Source organism: Castor canadensis, chromosome 2, assembly GCF_047511655.1.
Source record: "Castor canadensis chromosome 2, mCasCan1.hap1v2, whole genome shotgun sequence".
Lineage (NCBI taxonomy): Eukaryota > Metazoa > Chordata > Mammalia > Rodentia > Castoridae > Castor > Castor canadensis.
The window spans coordinates 65,424,914-65,451,594 of record NC_133387.1 but is presented as its reverse complement, the minus strand read 5'-3'; the positions used below and the strand labels follow the sequence as shown (position 1 = coordinate 65,451,594).

At 36.2% G+C, this 26,681-nt stretch overlaps 1 protein-coding gene across 2 annotated transcripts in view; it reads left to right on the top strand.

The window, feature by feature from the left end:
- Positions 1-26,681, top strand: part of Reln (reelin) — a 450,273-nt gene that overhangs the window by 162,678 nt on the left and 260,914 nt on the right. For both annotated transcript variants that reach the window (XR_012445193.1, XM_074064926.1), the window contains exon 4: positions 23,732-23,802. Coding sequence is in view for 1 of the 2 variants with exons in the window: in XM_074064926.1 (XP_073921027.1) it covers positions 23,732-23,802 (71 nt within the window). In the remaining variant the exon portion in view is untranslated. The remainder of the gene's footprint in view (positions 1-23,731; positions 23,803-26,681) is intronic.

Below are 26,681 nucleotides of genomic sequence, written 5' to 3'. Positions count from 1 at the left end.
AAGGGTTTTAGAACCCCTTTTGGAACTTATTCTTGGCCACAAGAGAGACTCCACACTGGCTTTCATGTATCTGTGTGGATGATTCCACTTGACCCAAATAAATTAAGTTGGAAACAGGGCCTAGGAATGTTCAGCCTACATTTTGATTTGAAATGTGAAAGTATCGCATTATAGGATACATTAATTTGTGAAACATATGCTGTTGGTTTACTTCATGTTTGTTAAAAAGTGCCAGCATTCTTGGAGCATTTATATTTTGTGGCCACAATTACTTAAGGAGCTCTGTTTTTGTTTTCATTGGTAAAATAAGCATTGCAGACATTCTTGTATGTTCATTTTATATGAAAGGCACACTTTTTAAATCCCAGCCTGAATGTTTCAGATGTAGTTATAAACCTATCCCTGAAGCCAACCCAAGCCTTTAAATGGAACTGGTACTCTTATTTCATAAGGAGACTTGCAATTATATCGGTACTTAGACGTCTAGTTTATTTTCTCAGGGATTTAATGCACAGTGCTAATATTATCCTTCACTACTAAACAAAATGCTTCTGAAATTTTCCCACTTGGGGGTCTTGAATTTATGTGACTTCTATAGCACTGTTATATTTAGATTAATTTAAATCCTTGGGAGCCTTGGTCTTAGAGCAAATCCAATATATGAAAATCCAAGTTTATAGAAAAAGACGAATTAGAGTGTTGTGATTTATTTTAAAAGAGTAGTTCTTTTAACTAGGTTTCTCATTTTGTTCACTTTTTATCTGAATTTACTAATATATCATTTCACGAACATATGCATTGGACTGTATGAATCAAATCGTTATTTTACTTCTGTTTATTTGGTCATATCTTAATTGTTTTGTAACTGAAAATGATCATTTTTAACATGCAGTCATTTTTTGTTTCTTTTTTCCTCTAAAGAGGTGTTCAAGAACCTGTATCTAAATTTTGAATGTTCTGCTGCTTCTTTTATTTTTTTTCCTCCTGAACTTGTGAAAGTGACTGATCTTTCAAGTTGCTCTTGTCTTTATTTTTTTTTACTTAGTTGCATGAGTGAAAAATAATCTCCTCCATCTAAACAGTGAACTCTGATCAAGGGTAAACCTGATTTGTACTTACTTTGTTTCTCATTCATTCAGTAATTCGGGAAATACTTACTGATCATTTGCTATGTGCCACAAATGATACCAAGCACTGGGAATCTGCATTACTATACAGTAGAAGTGTTCTCTGCCCTTGCAGAATTTTATTATTATATGAAATTATAATTATTATTGTGACTAACAGTTCCTGAGAGCTCACTATATCCCAGGCTAAATGTTTTAGGTGGAAATTTTCTTTAAACCTTTACCATAGCCCTATAAAGTGGATTCTATTATTAGGGCAGCACAGAAGAGTTAAGTCATTTATTCATATAATTTACCCAAGTAAGTATTGAAATCAGATTCAATCTCAGGCACTCAGATCCCAGAGCCAGTGTCTTAAACACTGTACTATACTTTATAAAAATAGAATACTTTATTGTAACAGTGACAAATGTCATAAAGGAAAAGTGAATGATGATAATAAGGAGTTTGACATAGTGTGAGGGCAGTAAAGCCCTCTCTGAGGAAGGCATTTAAGATGAGACTTCAGGGATGACTAGGAGTTGATGAAGGGAAGGAGAGTCCCCCAAAGATAGTTGCATAGCACATGCCAATGTCCTGTGGTAGGAAATGGTTAGGAGGTTAACAGAAACTGAAAGCATGCACTGAGCTATGAATGTGGCAGGTAATGAAGGCCTCCTGATAACAAGAGGAATATGGACTATCTCTCCCTACATGTTTGTTCAATTATTGAACAACATTCCTTTGCATGGTTTTAATTATAGTAGCATCCTGTGTAACTAGATATATGCCTATAAAATTGTAGATTACCATTCAGGATGGATGATTTAAAAGTAGCCATATCAGTTCTAAGTGATTTCCTACTCAAGATTGAAAAGACATGGAGGTGTAAAGCATATGAAGCTATAAGTCAGTGGTTTGACATAGATAGTTCTGGAACATTTTCATCTTATTATTACTAGTCAGGTTGTGATTCCATGAATTTTTTTATTGCTGATGTAAAATGAATCTCTGTTACCAAACGTGATGGTCATGGCAACCCATGGTGTAGGGGAAGTAGGAGGTGGGTAAATTCTAAACCTAGTTTAGTTAGTCCCCCCCAGAAATAATGGTTAAGTCCCACAATTGCCCTCATCTTACAGATGAATAAATTGAGGCTTAAAGACTACTAAAATTTCCCCAAGACCTCAGTAGTGTGTAACTAAGATTTGACTGCAGAGTTCAAGTTATTTACCATACTTTGAAACCTCTTAAAACACTTCATTGCTATCAGAAGAAGAATAGCTAATAAGGCAGTATATCCAGTGGCAGAACTGGCTCTGAATTTGCTCTGCAAAGGCAATGAGTAGTCTGCCAGGACTGGCAATCAGAGGTGTTTTTATACAGAGCTAACTCCTACCAGTGAGGGAGTGGGAAAGGCTGAAGAAGAAAATGTTGGCTGACCAAGGATACAAACCACAGTGCATGTAGAGCCCACATACAAAGATTTTCATCTGTGACTTATTAGCATAATTAATGATTTGTTGTTTTCCCTCAAATGAAAATTAGTTTGTCAGATGTAGTAATTGAGAAAGCTAATTACACATAGCTGCACAGGGTCTGCCCCAGGCAAAGTTGAATGTCTTTTGGCTTTGATTTGTTACCTCCTGCCTTGGCAGCATCTCCTTCCCTTCACAATTCCTCTATATACCCCCACAAGCCAACCCCTGCCCTTATCTTTTCCTTCCAGAAGAAAATTAATGTAATAAAATGAATTCATAATAGGTTGGTTGGTAATTTAATAAATTACATGCCCTGGAAATTTTTATATTTACAAAAGGGATCTCACTAAAAGTGATGTGCATTCCCGGATTGGAAATGGGGAGGGGGAAGATTATTGGAAAAACTGGCAAAATCTGAGTGTTAAGTTCCTTAGTATTAAGTGAGCGTGGTTAAGTTTGTGTTAACTTCAGGAGAATTGGGGTGAAGGGTATATGGGACTCTCTTGAACTGTCTTGGCAACTTTTCCATAAATTTAAAATCATTCCAAAATAGACATTTAAAGTGGAGACTAGCTCTTATAAAGAGGTCAATTAATATTCACAAGAATAATTTGATTAAGAAATTTCAGCCCTGCAAATCATTACCACATAAGTACTTAAGGATAGTCCTAGAACTCGGTACTCATTTACTTTCTGTAGGCTATTAATTTAGCTTATCATTGATTAACTCAGTTTGTTTCTTGTTTGGTTTGTGGGGGATTTTTTTGTTGTTTTTTTTTTATTTGGAGGTACTGGGCTTTGAACTCAAGGTCTTGCATTTGCCAAGCAAGCACTCTACTACTTGAACCATACCCCAGACATTTTGATTTGATTTTAGTTTGTTTTTTCCCAGGCCAGCCTTGGACTTTAATCCTCCTACCTCTACCACCTGCATAGATGGGATTTCAGGCATGTGCCCCCAAGCCTGGCTTCAGTTCTGTAAATTTGGGATGTTCTAAATTATATTCAGGCTAAGAAGATTGTATCTATTCTTTCTGTAGTAAATGATACTGAAAGACAGAAACCAAATCTGAATTAAAGTTGCAAAACAAGAAGTACAGCCATTTTTCCCTCTTGGGAAATGGAAATTGATTCTAGAATTCTGAATTAGGGAAACATTAATTGTTGTGCTGAGAGATGAGTGATTTCAAAGAACTAAGATCACTAATTTACCACTATTTTGAAATATCAGAAGACTTATGAACTCATTTGCATTTCAGATTTTTACATAGGTTTTGTTGTTTAATCTAATGGTGACATGGAAATTGGTTTCCTTTATATGACCTAATTTAAAGGATAAGTGCTTGAGTATATACACTGTTCAGTATTTCAAAAGAATTTACTATATATAACCCCAGAGATATTAAAATTAGATAAGAGTTGAAAAATCATGATTTCCCTCTTGTAATAGGTAGGCTGACTAGTTGGCATTGTGTTGGATAAGAGACAATAGAATCTTGTTCTATTATTTATACAAATTGACTGGTTTGGCAGGTGCTACAGCAGTGAGCCATAATGAACTACAGAAAATGGAAATGTGATTTCTTCACCATTATACAGAAGTGGAATATTTGTAGGAAAGCAGAGAATAACATTACAAGAGCCCAAGTTGGGTCAAAATGGTCTTCCTAGGCGAACGTAATTCAAATAGGATCTGTTTACTGGGGCAAAACAGTGGTGATGGGCCTCCATTTTCTTGCTATTCATAAGGGGGATGGGCTTCAAAATACTCATTTTTCATGACTTTTGACATTTAAGCATACCATTAACTGCCCTTGTTTGCAAGAAAATCTTTGTTTTGGCTAAGTAAATTCCCATGATTTGTGCATGCCTTCCCAAGAAAGGAAAGAAAAAAACCTCATGCAGCATGTAATACCTAATTTTTGATTAACTGATTAAATCTGCTTTGCTCTGTCAGGGAATCCCTGGCCTTTGGGTTATGAGTTTGATTTTGAACTTTGATGTTTATAACTTGTATTTCCATCACCTCACATTTATCCACACACAGTTTTCTCTAACAATATTATGCTTGATTCTAGGAAAAACCTTTTAAACAAAAACACTACAGACTTCAACTTTACAACCCCAGGGGCTGTGCTAATCAAGTATGAGAAAATCTCACAGGAAATGTGAATCAGACAAGGCAACTTTCCTAAAGCTGAGGTTTGAGTCTGTGAGGACCACTTATATAGGTATCCACTGTGGAGGGCGTCACATCTTACTTTTCTTTTTTGCCCAGAGCAATGCAGGAAGCTGGTTATGACTGCTCCTTAGAAATTGACTTCAGTAGAAAATGCTAGTTGGCATTAGGGGGTATTATTTATAATTAAGTCTTTAGACATGAGCCAAATTTGAAATATTTCTCCCTAATATAAATGCCAAAATGCATACTATTCAATGTGATAACCAATTATAAATTCAGTATAAATGAATTATAAATTCAGTATAATTTTGATATGGGCTGAGTTCTTACAAACCTATTCATCAGCAGTTCATAACCAGGGGTGATTTTGCCTTTGTTCTCAGTGGACAATTGATAATGTCTAAATACATTTTTTTTGTCACACCAGGTTTGAAAATGTATCCTTTCATGGTATCCTTTTAGGTTCCTAGGAGAATCACTTTTCATTGCAAAGTTACTCTTTCTGGCTACTGTTGTGAGTTAGATATACACATGATTTGCCTCTACCAAAGAAAGTGAAAAATGTTTAAGGGAATGGGACCAACAAGATAAATTTTAATCTAGTCTTGGATTGGGGAAAGGAATACAACAACTTGCTGATAGTGATGATTGTTATAAGAAAAGAACACGTAACTAAGAGGGAGAGGGTGGTATTTTTCTGAGTCACAGGGAAAATACGTACAGTTTACTATTTCATACCAGTAGTTTTCAAGCCTGGCTTGCAGTGAGAATCAGGTATGCCTGAGTGCTGTGCTCAGAGATTCTAAATTAATTGATTGAGGATGGCCTGGCAGTTTCTGTATTTTTTAAATATTCCATTCCTAGAATGAAATATGCACTAGTTTAAATAGTTCAGAACTATGGTTTTGTTATAGCCATTTGGATATATGTTGAATAACTTGAGGTCTTTTTTTTTTTTTTTTTGCAGTGCTTGGGGATCAAACCCAGGGCCTTGTACATGCTATGTAAGCACTCTACTACTGAGCCATACCCCCAGCCCTTCTTTTATGGGGACTTTCAATTAATCATTATATCAATAATTTAATGTGTTTTCTTTCATCTAAATGTATCCTGAGGCAGATAAGAGAAACCCTACTTATACATTGCAAAAGAGCAAATATTCTTTCCCTGAGCTCAAAGTTGCATATGATATGTGAAAATTAAACTTTGGTTTAATTGAAACTTGATTGTAACTTGAGGTTTTATAGTTTCCTTGGGCCACCTGCTGCATTCTTTTTAATAAAACATTGAAGGATTGCAGCATTAAAAAATACCAATTTAGCTCTGTTCTCTGGATGTTTTGAGCAACAAGCAACATAACTCTTGTTTTTGTCCAATATAACACTACCTAAGAAATTTGAGATAGCCCCAAAACACACCTGATTATCCTGAGTAATGATTATGCCCTTGTATACAATTAGCTCATCTATAGCATTCCAGAATATTTTCACACTTATTTATAAAACAGCTTTATTTAGATATAATTCACAGCCATAAAATTCACCTCTGTAAAGTATATAATTAAGTGTTTTTTGGTATAACCACAAGGTTGTACAGCCATTATCAGTAATTTCAGAACATTCTCATCATGCCAAAAGGACATCCTGCACCCATTAGCAGTCAGTCTCCATATCCCCTCCCTCCACCCCCTGGAAGCCATTAATCTACTTTTTATCTCTTTGCATGTGGCTATTCTGGACATTTCATATAAATGGAATTGTATAATATGTAGCCTTTTATGACTGACTTTTTTACTTAGCATGTGTTTGAGGTTCATTCATGCTATAGCATAGGCATTGGGTACTTTATATTTATGGTTGACTAATATTACATCTTACGATTGTATACCATTTAGCCATTTATCTATAGATAGACATCTAAGTTATTTCCACTTTTGCCAATTATAAAGAAAGTGCCTAAGAACATTTGTATACACAGTTTTTGTTTGAACATGTGTTTTCAGTTTTCTTAGTATAGACCTACATGTGGAATTGCTAGGTCATACAATAACTCAGTGAGAAAAACTGTTTTCCAAATGGCTATACATTTAACATCCCTACCAGCAATATGTGAGGGTTCTAATTTCTCCACATCCTCACCAACTCCACTGTTGTCTGACTTTATTTCTACCTAATGGGGGTAGAGGAGAATCTCATTTTGCTCTAAATTTGCATTTCCCTAATGACTAATGATGTCGAGCATCTTTCCTGTGCTTATTGACCTTTTATATGCCTTTGTCCATTTTAAAATTGGGTTGTAAGAATTCTTCATATATTTTTGCATACAAGTTTTTAGTCAGACATATCACCATTCTGTGGATCATCTTTTAACTATCTTGAACATATCCTTCATTGTATGATAGTTTTTAATTTTTATAAAGTACTTTCATGTGGGGTTTTTTTTTTTCATCTCTTTTTTTTCTCTCCTTTTGGTGGTTCTGGGGTTTGAGCTCAGGCCCTTGTAACTTGCTAAGCAGATACCCTACTGTTTGAGCCATGCCTCCAGTGTGTTTGCTTTAGTTATTTTTCAAATAAAGCCTCTCTTTTATGCCCAGAGTGGCCTGGATCAAGATCCTTCCAGTCACACTTCTCACATAGCTCAGGTGGCAGGCACATGCCTCCATGCTCAGCTTTTTATTGGTTGAGATGGAGTCTCCCTGTTTACTTGGGCTGGCCTTGAATTGCAATCTTCCCAATCTCTGCCTCTTTGAGTAGCTAGGATTATAGGCATGAGCCACTGTGCCTAGCTTGTGTGTGTGTGTGTGTGTGTGTGTGTGTGTGTGTGTATGCTGGGGGGTATGTTTTTCATGTTGTAATTAATAAAGCATTGCTAAATTCCAGGTCACAAAGACATACTACCATTTTCTTTTAAGAGTTTTGTAGTTTTAGTTATTGCATTCAAATCTATGATCAGTTTAGACTTAATATTTGTATATGATGTGAGGTAAGAGTCTAACTTTATTTTTTTGCCCTACCTGCTGAAATGCCCCCTTTCATCATGGAATTCTGGCTCCCTTTTAAAAAATCAATTGACCATCAGTGTAAGAGTTTATTTATGGACTCTCAGTTCTGTTCTATTGACATACATCTTTCTTTATAGCAATATTGCAGTTTTGTTTACTGTAACTTACAGTAAGTTTTTGAAATCAGGAAATGCAAGTTCTTCAACTTTATTCTTTGTCAAGATTTTTCTGACTATTCTAAGTTCCTTACATTCCTACTTGAAGTTTAAGATCAACTTGTCATTTTAAGAAGTATTATGCTAAATCTGTAGGTTCATTTGGGTAGTAGTTACATCTTCACGACATTAAGTCTTCTGATCCAAAAAGCATAAATGACCAATTATAAACCGTGTTAAAATATTGACAAAAATATAGCAACTGGTTAATAGCCTTAACATTTGAAGAATTCTTATAAATCAATTAGAAAAGCATTAAAATCCACAGAAAAATTAGCAAGGACAGGAATAGATAATTCCTAAAGCTGAAAAATATAGCCAACAAACTTGCAAAATATTCTCAATAATCAGTGGGAGAGAAATTAAAAGTAACATTACACCCATGGAAAGAAAAATGATGGAATGTCCAGAGCTGGCAGAGAGAGAGAAATTGGTACACCTTCCCTAAAATGCTATTTGATGTTTTAGATCACAGCTTTCTTAGTCTGCTTGGGATGCTATGGCATAATCTGTAGGTTGAGTGAGTTAAACAACAGACATTAATTCCCTACAGTTCTGGGACTAGGGAGCCCAAAATCAAGTTGCCAGCAGATTCCATTTGTAGTGAAAGATTTCATCCTGACTCGTGGATAGATGCTTCTATGACGTCTTCTTTGTGCAACACAGAAAGAGAGTTCTAGTGTCTCTTCCTCTTCTTTTTTAAAAAAAGTTTTTATTTTGTTACCATGTATTGACATTTTATAATTGTATTTATTTATAGGATATAAAGTTATGTTATAACTTAGGAATACAATGTGGAATAATTAATTAAAGCTAGTTACAATATCCCATCACCTTAAATACTTTTTTATGATGAACACATATATATTTGCTCTTAGCAATTTTGAAATTTTAATATTCAGTTATTAACTATACTCACCATGCTATACAATAGATTTTAGAAAAAAACAAAAAATGTTATTCCTCTTTCCTAACTTATTTTTTTGTACCCTTTTACCATTATGTCCCCATTCCCTCCAGTTCCAGCCTCCATAACCACCATTTTACTCTCTGTTTTTATGAGTTAGATTGTTTTAGTTTTCAAATAGAAGTGATAACATGGTATATTTCTTTCTGTGCCTGGTTTATTTCACTTAGTGTCTAGGTCCCCAGTTCCATCCCATTCCATTGTGTATATGTGCCATATTTTCTTTAGTCAACCATCAGTTGAAGGACACTTAGGTATTTGTTTCTGGATATTATGAGTAGTGCTGTCATGAAAGTGGGAGTGCAGATTTTTTTTGGCAAAGTTGGATTCAGATCTTTTGGATAAATATCAGAAGTGGAATTGCTCAATTATATAGAAGTTCTATGTCTAATTTTTTGAGCAACCTCCATACTGCTTTCCATAATTGCTATATAATTTACCTTCCTACCAACAGTGTACAAGGGTTTCCTTTTCTCTCTTCTTCTTCTTCTTCTTCTTCTTCTTCTTCTTCTTCTTCTTCTTCCTTCTTTCTTCTTTCTTCTTCTGACAGTACTAGGGTTTGAACTCAGGACCTTGGGTTTGCTAGGTAGGTGCTTTACCACTTGAGCCATCCTCAGCCCTTTTTGCTTTAGTTATTTTTCAAATAGGGCCTCACTTTTTTACTTGGGTGAACCTGGACCATGATCTTCCTATTTATGATTCCTTCCTACCTGGGATGACAGACACACACCATTGCTCCCAAGTTTTATTAGTTGAGATGGGGGTTTCACAAACTTTTTGCCCAGGCTGATCTCAAACCATGATCCTCTGATCTCTGCCTCCTGAGTGTCTAGGAATACAGTTGTGAGCCACCATGCCCAGCACTCTTGTTAGCTATTGTGTTTGGGTAATAGTCGTTCTAATAGGTATAAGGTGGTCCCTCATCATAGTTTTAATTTGCTTGGCATACTGGTATCACACTAGGTTAACTTCACTGCTAGGTTAATTCCTGCTGATTAGGGATGGTTGAACATTGTCTCATATACCTGTTGGCTTTTTGGATGCCTTCTTTCAGATCTCTTTCTCGTTTCAAAAATGCTTTTGTTATTGTTTTGCTGTTGAGTTGTTTGAGCTCTTACATATCTTTCATATGACCCTCTTACCAGATGAATGCCTTCCAAGTATTTTCTTCCAGTCTGTAGCTTGTCTCTGTACACTACTTATCATTTCCTTTGCTGTATAGAAGCTTTCTGTTTTTATGTAGTCCCATTTGTATATTTTTTGTTTGGCTGCCTGTTATTTTGGGGTTAAATTTTTAAAATCATTGACTAGACCAATGTTGTATAGTTTTCCCACTTTTAAGTAGTAGTTTTATAGTTTCTAGTCTCACATTTAAGTCTTTAATGCATTTAAACTGATTTTTTAAATTTTTGTCTGTTACCATACTGCTTTAATTATTATATAACTTTCTAATGTAGTTTGAAACCAGGTACCATGCTGTCTCTAGCTTTTTATAAAAATTTGAACAGTTAAATTTTATTCAAGTTAGATTATAAATTTGTACTGTCAGATGGACATAGACCTTACTCTTAATTTCAGTGGTAAACTTCATTGAGTCACTTGGAAATTAAGTTTCTATTAACCATTAATTTATTTTCCCTACTTAAGTTATTTGGTCTATATGTTTGTTCTCTTGTTAACAAAATTATACCTTAATCAGAAAAGAGTTAAGCCCTGTATTTGGTGATCTTTAAGGTGGCTACTGGATAACCACCATTAGTGCTAAAATTTGTTGTTTTCAGGAACAGAAATTCTTTATACATTTCACAGGGCTAAAATGCTACGGTTTAGAAATAAAGGACATAATTTAAAAAAAGAGAGGGAGCAGCAAAGTTTTGAAAAGCAAAACACTGTGAAAACATATACACACTTTTTTCCTCATTTTGTTAATGGCCTTCACATAGTTAAAGTTAGAATTCAAGCCAGGCCGTGCTGTAAATCCCAGCACTTGGGAAACTGAGGATGTGGATCACAAGTTCAAGGCCATCCTGGCCAAGACTGTGCCTGAAAAACCACAAAAAAGAAAACTGAATATAATAATTTTTCCCTGGAAGTTTTCATTACTGTTTTTATATGTTGTAAAGCATTTTTTCTTATTTTAATAGGCATAAAGCAGCATCTCCAAGTTAGAAAGTAAGGTGATTTCCTGAAGACAAGTGCACAAGGATTTTTGTAAGCAAATTGATTCCTTTGAAGACTAAATTTACCAAACTCAGACCACCTCTTTCTTTATGCACATCCCACATATTTTCTGGAGGGTGGCTTGGCATACTGGTATCACACTAGGTTAACTTCACTGCTAGGTTAATTCATTGCTGATTAATGAATGCCCTTCTAGCATACCGGAGCTCATGAAGTAGAAAAAGGTGGGAAAAGTAACCCACCACTGGAGGTAAAACACATTGTCCTAGTTTTTAAAAATGAAGCCGTTGATATTTTTCATGTTGTTCTGTGAGCAAATTGACTCATTAAATAAACAATATACTTGGGAATTTAGGCAAGTAACAATTCTATTAAAACCCTTCTGTATTCCTTCTTTGGAAATTCGATGCCAATATTTCATGTTGGAAGCAAATTGTGAACTGAAAAATGTAAATGGTTTGGATTTCCTTCTGTGTTCAAGTCATTATGACTGGTGTCTTATGGGGGATAATTTTTTAATTAATGTTTCCTACTATTCCAGAAATTTGAGTTCTGTTTGGTTGAGAGAGTAAGTAGTCAATGAGTGAATATTAATACCTTTAAATCATAGTTTCTATTTCAAGTTATCCTATCCTCAGATAAGGACTTTGGTTTTTGTCATTTCAGAGACTGAATTTGAGTCCTGTGCCACAGCACAGTGAATACTTAATTCTTTTAAATGTCTCGGTCAGATCATTGCTTTTGGAGTTTGACTAAGATGAGAATATCACATGCTCTTTTTAAGTCATAACAACAAAGGCTATTTTAAACACTGAATATGGTGATCATAATGAACTTTTTTCATATGGGTGACTTATACAGCTTTTCAAATGGTCAACTAGAATAAAACAAAATGATTTTTAAATTACTTATTTAATAGGGACTTTTGTTAGCAGCCTTGCTTTGGAGATCTGTATGTCTTCCAAGAATATAAGTACTTATTAAAACCTTGTTTGAGAAATTTTGTTTACCCCCAGAAGAGTGAACAATAAGGATATTTTCTGAAAAATTATTAGTAATTATGGAAAATTAAGGGCAAGTAGTACCAACATAGCTATTAGCACCATAATGCTTGATGAACCTTCCTGAAAATGACAGCTATAAATTACATAAGATAATAATTATGAAAATGAATAGGGCTTGTGCCCACATACCATAGCTGTATATATATACATGGAGAGAGAGAATACTGGGGTTCTAGGGGTTGAGCTCAGGGCCTTGTGCTTGGTATGCAAGCACTCCACCACTTGAACCATTGCACTGGTTATCTTTGAGATTGGGTCGCCCTTTATGTCTGAGCAGCCTGGACTGCAGTCCTCCTGTTTTGCTTTCTTGTGCAGCTGGGATGACAGGTTCACACCCAGCCATTGGTTGAGATGCCCTTGCTGGCCTTGAGCCATGATCCTCCAGAACTCCACCTCCTGCGTAGCTAGGTTAATAGGCTTGAACCACTGCACCCTGACACATAGCTGTATATTCTTAAATGAAAAATATATTGTGGGTTAATAATTGAAGGACCTGACCTCTAGTATCTTAATTTTTAGTTGCTGTGCTTTTAACAGTATTTGAGTATATATGTATATTTATGCATATATATAACACATGTATTTCATAGAAGATTTAAGTCAATGCTACGATTCTGCAGGTACTCCCCATGAATTATTTCACAGCTCAAAATGAATTCAAAGTAGACCTGAAAGCGTTGACATCAGTCATGCCCAGAGGAATGCAGAATAAATATCTTGTAGGATAAAGTAAAGAAACCTATGTTCTTCACCTAGGCTTCTGCTCTTTCATCTCCTCAAGTTAATATGCTAATATGCAAACCTTTAAAATTACTAACCATGTATTTATTATCAGATGGGGTATTTTTATAGTAAAATTTCATCTGAGGGATTTAAAGGTTTGTAAAGAAAGTGGTACCAATGTGGTTATCTTTTAACATGCATATGGGTACTAGATATCCCTACAGTGGTGTGGCTGAGAATGGCATTCAGTGTTCTTGTGTCTGGTAGAAAGCAAGAGAGAAGAGAGGGATAATGGGGGCTGTTGGAGGAAATAGGCAGAGTTTAAAGAGGGCTTCAGTGAGCTGATTAGAAATTGAGGGACTCATAGAGCACTGTGGGAAAAGGCGTCAAGAGTCAGTATTTTAAAAGACAACCCCATGGGGTGGCTGGTCATGTGGCCAAGGTTCCAACCAGAAACAGAAATGAAATTGGCTTATCTAAAGGGAAGTTAAATGAAAGGGCTTAGCTATAGCCTGAAGTACTGGAGCAGACAGCACAAACCAAAGAAGATACAAATTTAAACATCAAGTCCTGAAAGTAGGCTCTCCTTCTAAGAGAGATTGAAGGCCCCCATCATATCTTTGAACCAGGTTAGAAAAAATTTGATGTAATGCTTAAAATAAGGATCCTATACTGAGACTGCCTAGGCTGGAACTCTGGCTTTGCCTCCATTTGTATGACATTTGTAACCTGTGCAATTGCTCTGTGTTCCAGGAAAATGGGACAAGCTCTTTTTTCAAACGGCTGTTGTTAGGATTGAGTTGATTTATATAGAGCCCAACAACAGTTGCCCAGCAGGGGGTAAATTTCAGTTCTGTAAGAAGAGATATAATAATAACGATCAACCACATCATTTTTACTACTACCTGTGCTTTTTCCCAAGCAAAAGTCTTCAGACAATTGCATCAAAAACATGGTGTGCAGTGCTTCTCAAGCCAGTTTTTAATTGCTGAGCCCTTTCTTCAAACAAAATTAAATAAGAACATATAAAGCTTAGATGCTCTGATTGAGTGGACTGGTGCCTAAATCCCTTCCTGACTCCCCTTCTCTCTTGTGTGACTCCCCGGAGACCCCAAGAGTAGCCCAGTAGAGCATGTATAGAAAACTACTGATGCAATGCAAAGAAGCCAAAGCTGAGAACAACAGACCTGAAGTCACCCCTCCACCTTTAACAGGCTGTGTGACCTGCAGCAAGTTCCTGACCCATATCCTGTTGGGAGTTAGACTAGTTCAGTGGCTTTTGAAATCTGCTCCTGGAAGCCCTAAGAATTCTAGAGAAATTCACCAAGAAGATGTGAGGAATCGGTGGTGAGCATTGAGTGAGGAGAGGGAGCTCCACAACTTCAAAGGTCAGGGCTCCTGTTTTCTCTCTTGGAATTCCTTATCTGTTTGAAGAATGAGTAGCATGCTAATGAAATTTTGACTAGATGAATTCAGGGGGTCCTTTAGTTTTGATTATTCTATACTTCTGCAGAAATTTATGAAATTTGTTCATTAAACCAAAGTAGCAAAAGTAAGTATATGAGTAAAAGCAACAAATCCTAGATCTGAGAGAACTGAGTAATGAAGAAACAGTATGAGCTATTTGTAATGCCCTGTGTGGTAGCTAAGAATTTTTACTATCTCTGAAACTGAGATAAAATGAAATCTCTGTTGAGAGTATCTTATCTTAACACTTTGGCTCATCCTGTTCACGGGGAACACTGATTGGCACAATAATAACAACTTTTGGAAAAATCACAACTCTCTTAGAACATCGACAAAGAAAAAAAATCAGTGAAGAAGTTTGTGGCCGAAGATTCCAAGATGGCGGCTAGAGGTAGGAAGCAGAAAGCGACCCTCCTATAGTGAAATCTTGGAGAGATGCTGGAGACACACTTTGCAGGCATAATCACTGAGAAAAGGCATAACTTTGACCCCTCCACATCTCCAGCCGGCACAGAGAATCTCCACTTCACGTTAAATGGAGAAACGAAGAGGGCCCCCGGGGCCGCCAGTGGCCTGCGCCCATACGGCTTGGGAAGATGCGGACCAGGTGAGCTTCACGGTACCGCGGTAGCCCCACAGACAAGCCTGGGCCAGAGCAGCATAGCCCCCTGGACAGACTGACCTCCACCCAGGAAAAAAAGAGAAACTGAGTAATAAGCAATAAGAACAGTTAAAGACACGCTGGAAAGAGGGTGGGGCGCCCTGAGCGCTGAAGACTGGGGGAAGGGAAGCCTTCCCAGGACTGTAAATAAACAAGCCGGGCGGGCCGGAGAGCCTCTGGCGGGAGCGGGGCGTGCGCCCAGCAACCAGGAGCGGGGAAGCTTGTGAGAGGAGGGAAGACCCACTTCCCACATGAACTGTAAACAAACATGGCGGCCGGCAGGAGCAGCAGCACCGCCCAGTAAGCAGGAGCAGGAAAGCTGCTGAAAGTGGCAGTGGGAGGAAGACTTCAGAGGAGAGGGGGGAAGACCCACCTCCCACATGAACTGTAAATAAACATGCAGGCCTGACAATGCGGGGGCAGTGTCACCTTTCCCAGTGCTTGGAAAGGGGGAAGCCTGTAGCAGAGGCTCCCGCACAGGAGAACTCTGAGCAAACACATCCTGTGGGACCAGGTGAGTGCTAAGCTCACCCCAGAGATCTGCATAAATAACACCGCCAGCTACAGGCTGAGAGCAGCAGGCAGGCAAGCCACAGTTGCAGATACCATTCTCAGAACTGTCTCCAGACGCTTTTTTTTCTTTTTCTCCCTACCTTTGATGAGAGAACAACCGAATTACACCTGCAAGCTGAAAAACTTACTGAAACTGTATTGCATTTGAACTGGGGACACTTGGAGGGGCTTTCTTTTGTGTGTGTGTGTGTGTGTGTGTGTGTGTGTGTGTGTGTGTAGTTTTGTTCTACTTTATGCATACCCTTTGATGAGACAACTACAGAACAACATCTGAGGCACCAACTCCAGGACTGGAGATTGAGACGGACACCCAAATTATTAAGACTGAAACTGCATTGCATATAAACTTGGAAGTTTTTTGTTTTTTGTTTTTTGTTTTTTAATTTTCTATTTTCCATTTTATTTTAATTCATTTTTATATATAGATATTACTTTCATTTACTTATTTTTTATTTTTTTATCTTTGATTTTCAATCCTCTCTCTGTCTCTCTAATGTCTGTTCAGCTTACTGTCGATTAGTACACTAACACTCCCTGTTTATACCTTTGAAACTCTCTTGTCTGATACCTTGTTCTGCTTTCTCCCTCTTGTCTGTATATTTGTTTTCCCCTTTTCTTTAACTTCTTGCTCTCCATCTCAGCTCACTCTTCCATTCTAAATATTACCATTGTTATTATTACAAGCTATAAAATACTTAATTACACACAGTACAGGGACAGTAACAACACCAAGGACAATGACGGGAAGACAGAAAAAACAGGGAAACCAGTTTCCCCAAAGCAAAAAATTAGTACAGGAACCAGAGGGGAATGAAGAGAACAGAAACTCAGATCCAGACTCCAACAAAATGAAGATAAACTATGCCAAAGGACCCAATGAAGCCCACAAGAATAATTTAAAAGAAGACATACTACAAGTACTCAATGAGAATTTTATAGAGATGATACTGGATAGGGTCAACCAAAATGTACAGGAGACACTCAAGAAATTCCAAGACAACAAAAATAGAGAATTTGAAAAAGCAAAAGAAGAAATAAAGGAAACCATAGAAGCACTGTAGAAACACCAAAGTGAAAGAGAGAACACAATGAATAAATGGATAAATGAACTCAAGACAAAAATAGACAACAATAAAGAAGAAAACTGCCAGGATATGGAAAACCTCAGAAAAAAGAACGAAACAGAACTGCAAAACAAAATGGAAGGCCAATCCAGCAGAATAGAACAAACAGAAAACAGAATCTCAGAACTTGAAGATGAAATGGTAATTAAAGGAAAAACCGAAGAACTATTAATTAAACAACTCAAGACCTGTGAAAAGAAAATGCAAGAACTCACTGACTCCATCAAAAGACCAAACTTGAGAATCATGGGCACTGAAGAAGGAGAAGAGGTGCAAGCGAAAGGAATGCGTAATATATTCAACAAAATAATAATGGAAAATTTCCCAAATCTAGAGAAAGATATTCCCATACAAATGCAAGAGGCCTCCAGGACACCAAACAGACCAGATCAAAATAGAACTACTCCACGACATATCATCATTAAAACAACAAGTTCAGAAACTAAGGAAAGAATATTGAAGGCTGTAAGAGAGAAAAAACAAGTAACATACAAAGGTAAACCCATCAAAATCACAGCAGACTTCTCAACAGAAACATTAAAAGCAAGAAGAGCGTGGGGTGAGATCTTCCAGGCACTGAATGAAAATAACTTCAACCCCAGGATACTCTACCCAGCAAAGCTATCATTCAAAATAGATGGAGCAATAAAAGTCTTCCATGATAAGCAGAAACTGAAACAATATGTGACCACAAAGCCACCATTACAAAAGATTCTGCAAGGGATCCTGCACACAGAAAGTGACACCCAACTTAACCATGAAAAGGCAGGCAGCACCAAACCACAGGATAAGAAAAAGCAAGACAGTAGAGAGTAACATCAAGTTAGGTACACACAATCAAACCTTCAAATAACTAAGACAACTAAATGGCAGGAATCACCACATACCTATCAGTACTAACGCTTAATGTTAATGGACTTAATTCACCCATCAAAAGACACCGTCTGACAAAATGGATTAAAAAAGAAGATCCAACAATTTGTTGCTTACAGGAGACTCATCTCACTGACAGAAATAAGCATATGCTTAGGATGAAAGGCTGGAAGAAGATTTACCAAGCCAATCGCCCCCAAAAACAAGCAGGAGTAGCAATACTTATCTCTGACAAAGTAGACTTCAAACCTACATTGATCAAACAAGATAAAGAAGGACATTCCATACTAATAAAAGGGGAAATAGACCAAAAGGAAATAATAATCATCAATCTGTACGCACCCAATGTCAACGCACCCAATTTCATCAAACATACCCTGAAAGACCTAAAAGCATATATAAACGCCAACACAGTGGTTGTGGGAGACTTTAACACTCCATTATCATCAATAGATAGGTCATCCAAACAAAAACTCAATAAAGAAATCCAAGATCTAAAATATGCAATAGATCAAGTGGACCTAGTAGATGTCTACAGAACATTTCATCCAACCTCTACACAATATACATTCTTCTCAGCAGCCCATGGAACCTTCTCCAAAATAGATCATATCCTAGGGCACAAAGCAAGCCGTGCATGCTATCTGACCACAATGCAGTAAAAGTAGAACTCAACAACAAAAGTAAAGACAAAAAACATGCAAACAGCTGGAAACTAAATAACTCATTACTTAATGAAGAGTGGATCATCGATGCAATAAAAGAGGAAATTAAAAAGTTCCTGGAAGTCAATGAAAATGAAAACACAACCTACCAGAACCTATGGGACACAGCTAAGGCAGTCTTGAGAGGACAGTTTATAGCCATGAGTGCATATATTAAAAAAGCTGAAAGATCCCAAATCAATGACCTAATGATACATCTCAAACTCCTAGAAAAACAAGAACAAGCAAATCCCAAAACAAATAGAAGGAGAGAAATAATAAAAATAAGAGCTGAAATCAACAAAATAGAAACCAAAAAAACCATACAAAGAATTAATGAAACAAAAAGTTGGTTCTTTGAAAAAATAAACAAGATCGATAGACCCCTGGCAAACCTGACTAAAATGAGGAGAGAAAAAACCCAAATTAGTAGAATTAGGAATGCAAAAGGGGAGATAACAACAAACACCATGGAAGTCCAGGAAATCATCAGAGACTACTTTGAGAACCTATATTCAAATAAATTTGAAAATCTAAAAGAAATGGACAGATTTCTAGATACATATGATCATCCAAAACTGAACCAAGAGGAAATTAATCACCTGAATAGACCTATAACACAAAATGAAATTGAAGCAGCAATCAAGAGTCTCCCCAAAAAGAAAAGTCCAGCACCTGATGGATTCTCTGCTGAATTCTATCAGACCTTTAAAGAAGAACTGATACCAACCCTCCTTAAACTGTTCCACAAAATAGAAAGGGAAGGAAAACTGCCAAACACATTTTATGAAGCCAGTATTACACTTATCCCAAAACCAGGCAAAGACACCTCCAAAAAGGAGAACTATAGGCCAATCTCCTTAATGAACATTGATGCAAAAATCCTCAATAAAATAATGGCAAACCGAATTCAGCAACACATCAAAAAGATTATTCACCACGACCAAGTAGGCTTCATCCCAGGGATGCAGGGGTGGTTCAATATACGAAAATCAATAAACGTAATAAACCACATTAACAGAAGCAAAGACAAAAACCACTTGATCATCTCAATAGATGCAGAAAAAGCCTTTGATAAGATCCAACATCATTTCATGATAAAAGCTCTAAGAAAACTAGGAATAGAAGGAAAGTTCCTCAACATTATAAAAGCTATATATGACAAACCTACAGCCAGCATTATACTTAATGGAGAAAAATTAAAACCATTCCCTCTAAAATCAGGAACCAGACAAGGATGCCCACTATCTCCACTCCTATTCAACATAGTACTGGAATTCCTAGCCAGAGCAATTAGGCAAGAAGAAGGAATAAAAGGAATACAAATAGGTAAAGAAACTGTCAAAATATCCCTATTTGCAGATGACATGATCATATACCTTAAAGACCCAAAAAACTCTACTCAGAAGCTTCTAGACATCATCAATAGCTGTAGCAAGGTAGCAGGATATAAAATCAACATAGAAAAATCATTAGCATTTCTATACACTAATAATGAACAAATTGAAAAAGAATATATGAAAACAATTCCATTTACAATAGCCTCAAAAAAAATCAAATACCTAGGTGTAAACCTAACAAAAGATGTGAAAGACCTCTACAAGGAAAACTATACACTTCTGAAGAAAGAGATTGAGGAAGACTATAGAAAGTGGAGAGATCTCCCATGCTCATGGATTGGTAGAATCAACATAGTAAAAATGTCAATACTCCCAAAAGTAATGTACATGTTTAATGCAATTCCCATCAAAATTCCAATGACATTCATTAAAGAGATTGAAAAATCTAATGTTAAATTTATATGGAAACCCAAGAGGCCACAAATAGCCAAGGCAATACTCAGTCAAAAGAACAATGCAGGAGGTATCACAATACCTGACTTCAAACTATATTACAAAGCAATAACAATAAAAACAGCATGGTACTGGCACAAAAACAGACATGAAGACCAGTGGAACAGAATAGAAGATCCAGATATGAAGCCACACAACTATAAGCAACTTATCTTTGACAAAGGATCTAAAAATATACGATGGAGAAATAGCAGCCTCTTCAACAAAAACTGCTGGGAAAACTGGTTAGCAGTCTGCAAAAAACTGAAACTAGATCCATGTATATCACCCTATACCAAGATTAACTCAAAATGGATCAAGGATCTTAATATCAGACCACAAACTCTTAAGTTGATACAAGAAAGAATAGGAAATACTCTGGAGTTAGTAGGTATAGGTAAGAACTTTCTCAATGAAACCCCAGCAGCACAGCAACTAAGAGATAGCATAGATAAATGGGACCTCATAAAACTAAAAAGCTTCTGTTCATCAAAAGAAATGGTCTCTAAACTGAAGAGAACACCCACAGAGTGGGAGAAAATATTTGCCAACTATACATCAGATAAAGGACTGATAACCAGAATATACAGGGAACTTAAAAAACTAAATTCTCCCAAAACTAATGAACCAATAAAGAAATGGGCATGTGAACTAAATAGAACTTTCTCAAAAGAAGAAATTCAAATGGCCAGAAAACACATGAAAAAATGCTCACCATCTCTAGCAATAAAGGAAATGCAAATTAAAACCACGCTAAGATTCCACCTCACCCCTGTTAGAATAGCCATCATTAGCAACACCACCAACAACAGGTGTTGGCGAGGATGCGGGGAAAAAGGAACCCTCTTACACTGTTGGTGGGAATGTAGACTAGTACAACCACTCTGGAAAAAAATCTGGAGGCTACTTAAAAAGCTGGACATCGATCTACCATTTGATCCAGCAATACCACTCTTGGGGATATACCCAAAAGACTGTTACTCCAGAGGCACCTGCACATCCATGTTTATTGCGGCACTATTCACAATAGCCAAGTTATGGAAACAGCCAAGATGTCCCACCACTGACGAATGGATTAAGAAAATGTGGTATCTATACACAATGGAATTCTATGCAGCCATGAAGAAGAACGAAATGTTATCATTCGCTGGTAAATGGATGGAATTGGAGAACATCATTCTGAGTGAGGTTAGCCTGGCTCAAAAAACCAAAAATCGTATGTTCTCCCTCATATGTGGACATTAGATCAAGGGCAAACACAACAAGGGGATTGGACTATGAGCACATGATAAAAGCCAGAGCACACAAGGGAGGGATGAGGATAGGTAAGACACCTAAAAAACTAGCTAGCATTTGTTGCCCTTAACGCAGAGAAACTAAAGCAGATACCTTAAAGCAACTGAGCCAATAGGAAAAGGGGAACAGGTACTAGAGAAAAGGTTAGATAAAAAAGAATTAACCTAGAAGGTAACACCCACGCACAGGAAATCAATGTGAGTCAATGCCCTGTATAGCTATCCTTATCTCAACCAGCAAAACCCCTTGTTCCTTCCTATTATTGCTTATACTCTCTCTACAACAAAATTAGAAATAAGGGCAAAATAGTTTCTGCTGGGTATTGGGGGGGGAGAGGGAGGGGGCGGAGTGGGTGGTAAGGGAGGGGGTGGGTGCAGTGGGGAGAAATGAACCAATCCTTGTATGCACATATGAATAATAAAAGAAAAATGAAAAAAAAATAACTTTTGTGGAAAAGAAGAAACCTTATGATATGAGTGTTACATGCTTACAATCAGAAGATAGCTCAAACATAATTATTTAAAACCTATATGCTGTAGGAGTTTTCTTGGTGGTTATTGATTTCTGAAAATACATCTTCCCTTCCAAAGCAAATGTCAAGTGAGAATTCTACACTTAGGATTGTTGTGTTGCTACTAGAAGTATATGTGATCTCAGAACCACTTGGCTTGATTGATTTAAGAATGCATTTGGATAAATAAAGTCACTGTGTTACTTTTGGGCACAAATCCTGCACTGATTAATGAGTCTGTAGGATACATTTATGGTTTGGATTTGCCAAATATTTAATCCTTTCTGGTGTTTTCACCTTTCTGAACACAAAGGAAGACATATGAACATATAAACATACAGAGAAAATGATAGCATATGTTTATCTGTAATTTTGATAATGATTAATATGCAACAAGAAAGGCTTAGGTCCCCTTATAGGCTACACATATACTGTGAGTCAAAGGCTACTGGTAGATTTTTCTTTCTAATTGTATCTCCTTCCACCATTCAAAACTGTCAGTCTTGTGCCATTGTGTGTATGTGTGTGGTTACAATATAATATTTTCAGTTTTACTGCTGAAATATGTTAGCAATATCATCTTTTAACACTTCAGCATGGTTTTCAGATTACTTTCAGAGAGTTGGACCTGAATATTGACACTAGCAGATTGTAACAATTCCCTGGAGGATAGAAAACAGAAAGGTCTGCAACAGGAAGGGGAAGATGCATCAGTATGCAGGCCAGAGTGGGGAATGTAGGGGAGCCAGGAGATCCTTTTGAGCCCACCAAAGGACAAGGTGTCCTAAGCATCAATGGCATCCTAAGCAGGAGGAATTCAGAGGCCAAACTTTGCCCTCTCATGAGCTGGCACAGTGTATTGCACAGAATCTATCTCCAACAGATGATGGCTGAATAAGATTTTTGTCCTAGGGTGATTTTTGGCAACAAGTAAAGTCAATATTTAATGTTAACATGTTTTTAATTAGTAAAAACATTTTGTATGGCACATTATCTAAAATCATGTTTCTTAAGGAAACATGCTTTTCTGTTATAAACTCATTTGAGAATACATTTTACACCAGAAGAATTCTTTTTAAGGGAAAAACACTTCATATATAAAGCATAAATAATTCTTCCTTTAATAAGGCATTTCCTGTTATAGCCATGGAATAACAAATCTATGGTAAGTATACAATTTTTTTTCAACCCTCCATGTGTACAGCTCTCATTAGAGGAGGTAAAAGATGCATATCCCCTTCAAAGGGAGAATTAGACTCAGTGTGTATGTGTGGGGGGGTGTTTTATTCTGAGAGATTTTGTTTTTTATGAAAGCTCTGAATAGTCCCTGTTTTTACAAATACTTTTTAAAAAACATGACTCTGTCTCACCTGTGTCATGGTGACTTGATTTCAGAAAAAATACTGAAAGAACATCTCTCTCAGGCCTAATATCGTTATTACTCCACAAAACTCTTTCATACCAACATCTTCTGGAGAAGAAATTTTAATAATCATATTTTTTCTTCCATCCAGGCTTTGCTAACATCTGCTGTTACACAATGTGAGCAAATGTTACAATATCTTTATAAAATAAGACTAGGAAATAATAGTCTTGATTTATGCCTTCATTCTATTGCTCACTTATATCACTGTTTAAATACACTCCTTTAAAAAATTCTATCTACAAAGCGAAGTTTCAGAATGAAGTTTTTAATTTAAATGTTTTTTAAAAATGCATTTACATAAAACAATTTCAATATTTGAATTAAATTTTTCTTTTCATTTACAGGGCTACAGCAACACATAGGGGCCAGGTTATTTTCAAAGATGCATTAGCCCAGCAATTGTGTGAACAAGGAGGTAAGAATCATATTTGACTTGGCAATGTTAGTTGTGTCCAAATTATTCGTGATTTTTTAATGTGCTGTAAGCATTTCATTACTATTACTTGATCATGATGTTTTAAAAATTGAATTATTGATCACTTCATATCCCCAGTAGTTATTTATTTAGTAATTATTGATAAAGATCTATAGGCTACTGAAAATATTAAGTATGAGAAAAGCAAAGCAAAAGAAATTTTATATTTTTGTGATATTTTTCTAATGATGTCATTAGTTATCCTAGAAATATAAATCTTAGTGGTAATTTTTAAATTCTACAAGTATGCCTTCTTGTCATCTTTGTTGAAAGTGTTTCTGATTATTACTTTTAAGGTCATAGTATCTATGACTTTGCTTCACCTTTGTATGCTATTAATTTAATATTTATAAATATATTCATTTTAGATTAAATATTATGTAATATCAGATTTGTGTTACAAAGGCTCAAAAACATGTGACTTCTGCTTTGGAACTGCCTCATATACATCCAGACTCTCATCCACACCAACCTCTCCCAGATGTACATGCAAGTACACACCACAATGGGAAGGTGGAAACCAGGATCCTTGCCTCCATGCAAACTTTTTCCTCCTACCCATTGAGCTTCCATCTGACTTTGTGCCTCCATTGTAACAGTCTCCACTCTACATACAGTTTTCCTCTGTTGAGTGGTGGTGCTAACCTGAGACTGAGCCTCTCCAGTACAGGAGCTATGCCTCAATGATCTTTGGTTCTCCAGAAGCTGACATAGTGCCCGGAATAGATAGGCCACTCCATAATTCTTGGTAGATTGAATGAATACAAGCTGGACTCAGCCATATATACATCTCTTGATTCATAATCTTTTTATGTTAGTTCCACTGATTATCATAGACATAGCATCAATTTTTGTTTAGAATAATATTTTGAGGATATTATCATGATAAAATCACCTCATGTTATTAATGTATGATAACTCAAAAACTTTTAAAAGATTACATTATTGAATTTAAAGAAAAATTTTATTACCTTTCTGCTAAAAAAAATCTAATGGACTTAGGGAAAAATAAGGAAAGTTATATTGGCTTTTAAGAAGCCCAAGAAAAAGCCATTTGTTATTGGTTGTTTTTTATATGTATAGATATAATCAATGTGATTATATCAAAATAATGTGGTATTTGATGACTTTTACTGGTGAACTAATTATTTACTGATGTAATTTTATAATCAGAAAAGTCTACTCTATAGTTTCACACATATTGTCAATATTCTTTGGCTAAACAGACTTATTCTGTGACTTTTTTTTTTTGGGGGTGCTGGAAATGGAACCCAGGGCCTTGCACATGCTAGGCAAGCACTCTACTATAGAGCTCCAGCCCTATTCTGTGATTTCTGGGGCTGCAAACATTAAAAATATACAGTTTTATCATAATGTAAATCTTTTTTTCAGACTATGGAAAATTCACATTTCTGAAAATATAGAACACTGTATAGTAGTGAATTATATCCTTAAAAAATGAGTAATATCAGAAAAAGATAGGCCTAATTAATGTTTGTCGTTGCCTAAAAACTAATTTCTTTTAAGCCTTGAATTTTTGAGACTTTTGTATTATATGTGAATAATTGAGGTTGGATTACTTCAATTAAAATGAAAAGTCAAGAAATATCAGTAGGAAATAAGTCTCAGTGAGCGAGAAGAAATATTGCCATATGTAGCAGGGTTGCACGAGAACATGATCTACGTGATGGTAGACGTGAGTGTTATTAAAAAATATAATGTGGCCCAGGACCAGAAGGAAATCACTGAGCTCCTCAACAGCACCTAATCTACTGAAATCACATTAATTTAACTAAGATAAGGTGAAAAAGAATATTAACAAAAATGATGGCTTCTTGCCGTCAGGAAGTAATAAGGAAAATAATTGGTACAATAAACTATATATTGGCCCTACCTACTTTGAATTAAAACATTAATTATCTCCTCAAATAAAATGACATAGTTTTAATATGTAATGATTTACTGTGCATTAGATGAGGAACATATTTATTAGCAGATAAAACATCTAACGCAATATACACCACAGCACAGTGCCTTTCAATAATAACACATTCAGTAGGTTTGTAGATTCTAATTAAATTGAACAAGTCAAACAAAGCAAGTTTTGTTTTGTGGAGCTTGGGTACAGCTATTATAAGATCATATTGTTGGTTAAGCATACTAAAAAGGTAAAAAATATTAGAAATCATACAGGTGATGCCTTAGGACTAGTCTGTAATCTTTTTTTCTAACTCTTTTTTTATTATTGTGCTGGGGGTACATTGTGGCATTTACAAAAGATCTTATATTATATCAAATATATTATACTTGAATTCATCTCCTCCATCATTCTCCTTTTCCCCCTACCTCGTGCCTGAAATAGTTTCAACATGTCTCATTTTTACATTTTACATTTTTACATACATGTGTACACAGTATTTGCACCATATTCCTCTCTTACACCCTTTCCCCACATCCTCCTTCCCCACTGGTACCAACTCCCCAGACAGGACCTGTTCTGCCCTCCTATTCTCCAATTCTGTAAAAGAAAAAGAATGACATTTTTGTTTGTTTAAGATTGCTATATAAGGAGTTTCTTTGTGACATTTCCATGTGTATATATGTTATAACCTGATTTGGTTCATCTTCTCTATATTTCTCCTTTCTACCTTAGTTCCCTGCTTATGATGATTTCAGCAGGTTTAAAAATTCTATATTCATTCTTGTATAGGAAGTACATCAACTATATTTACCTTCTAAACTTCCTTCTTTTGCCCTCCCTCTCTCATATGTGACCTCCCCTTAGTGTGACCTGTTTTTATATTGCTTATATTTGTATT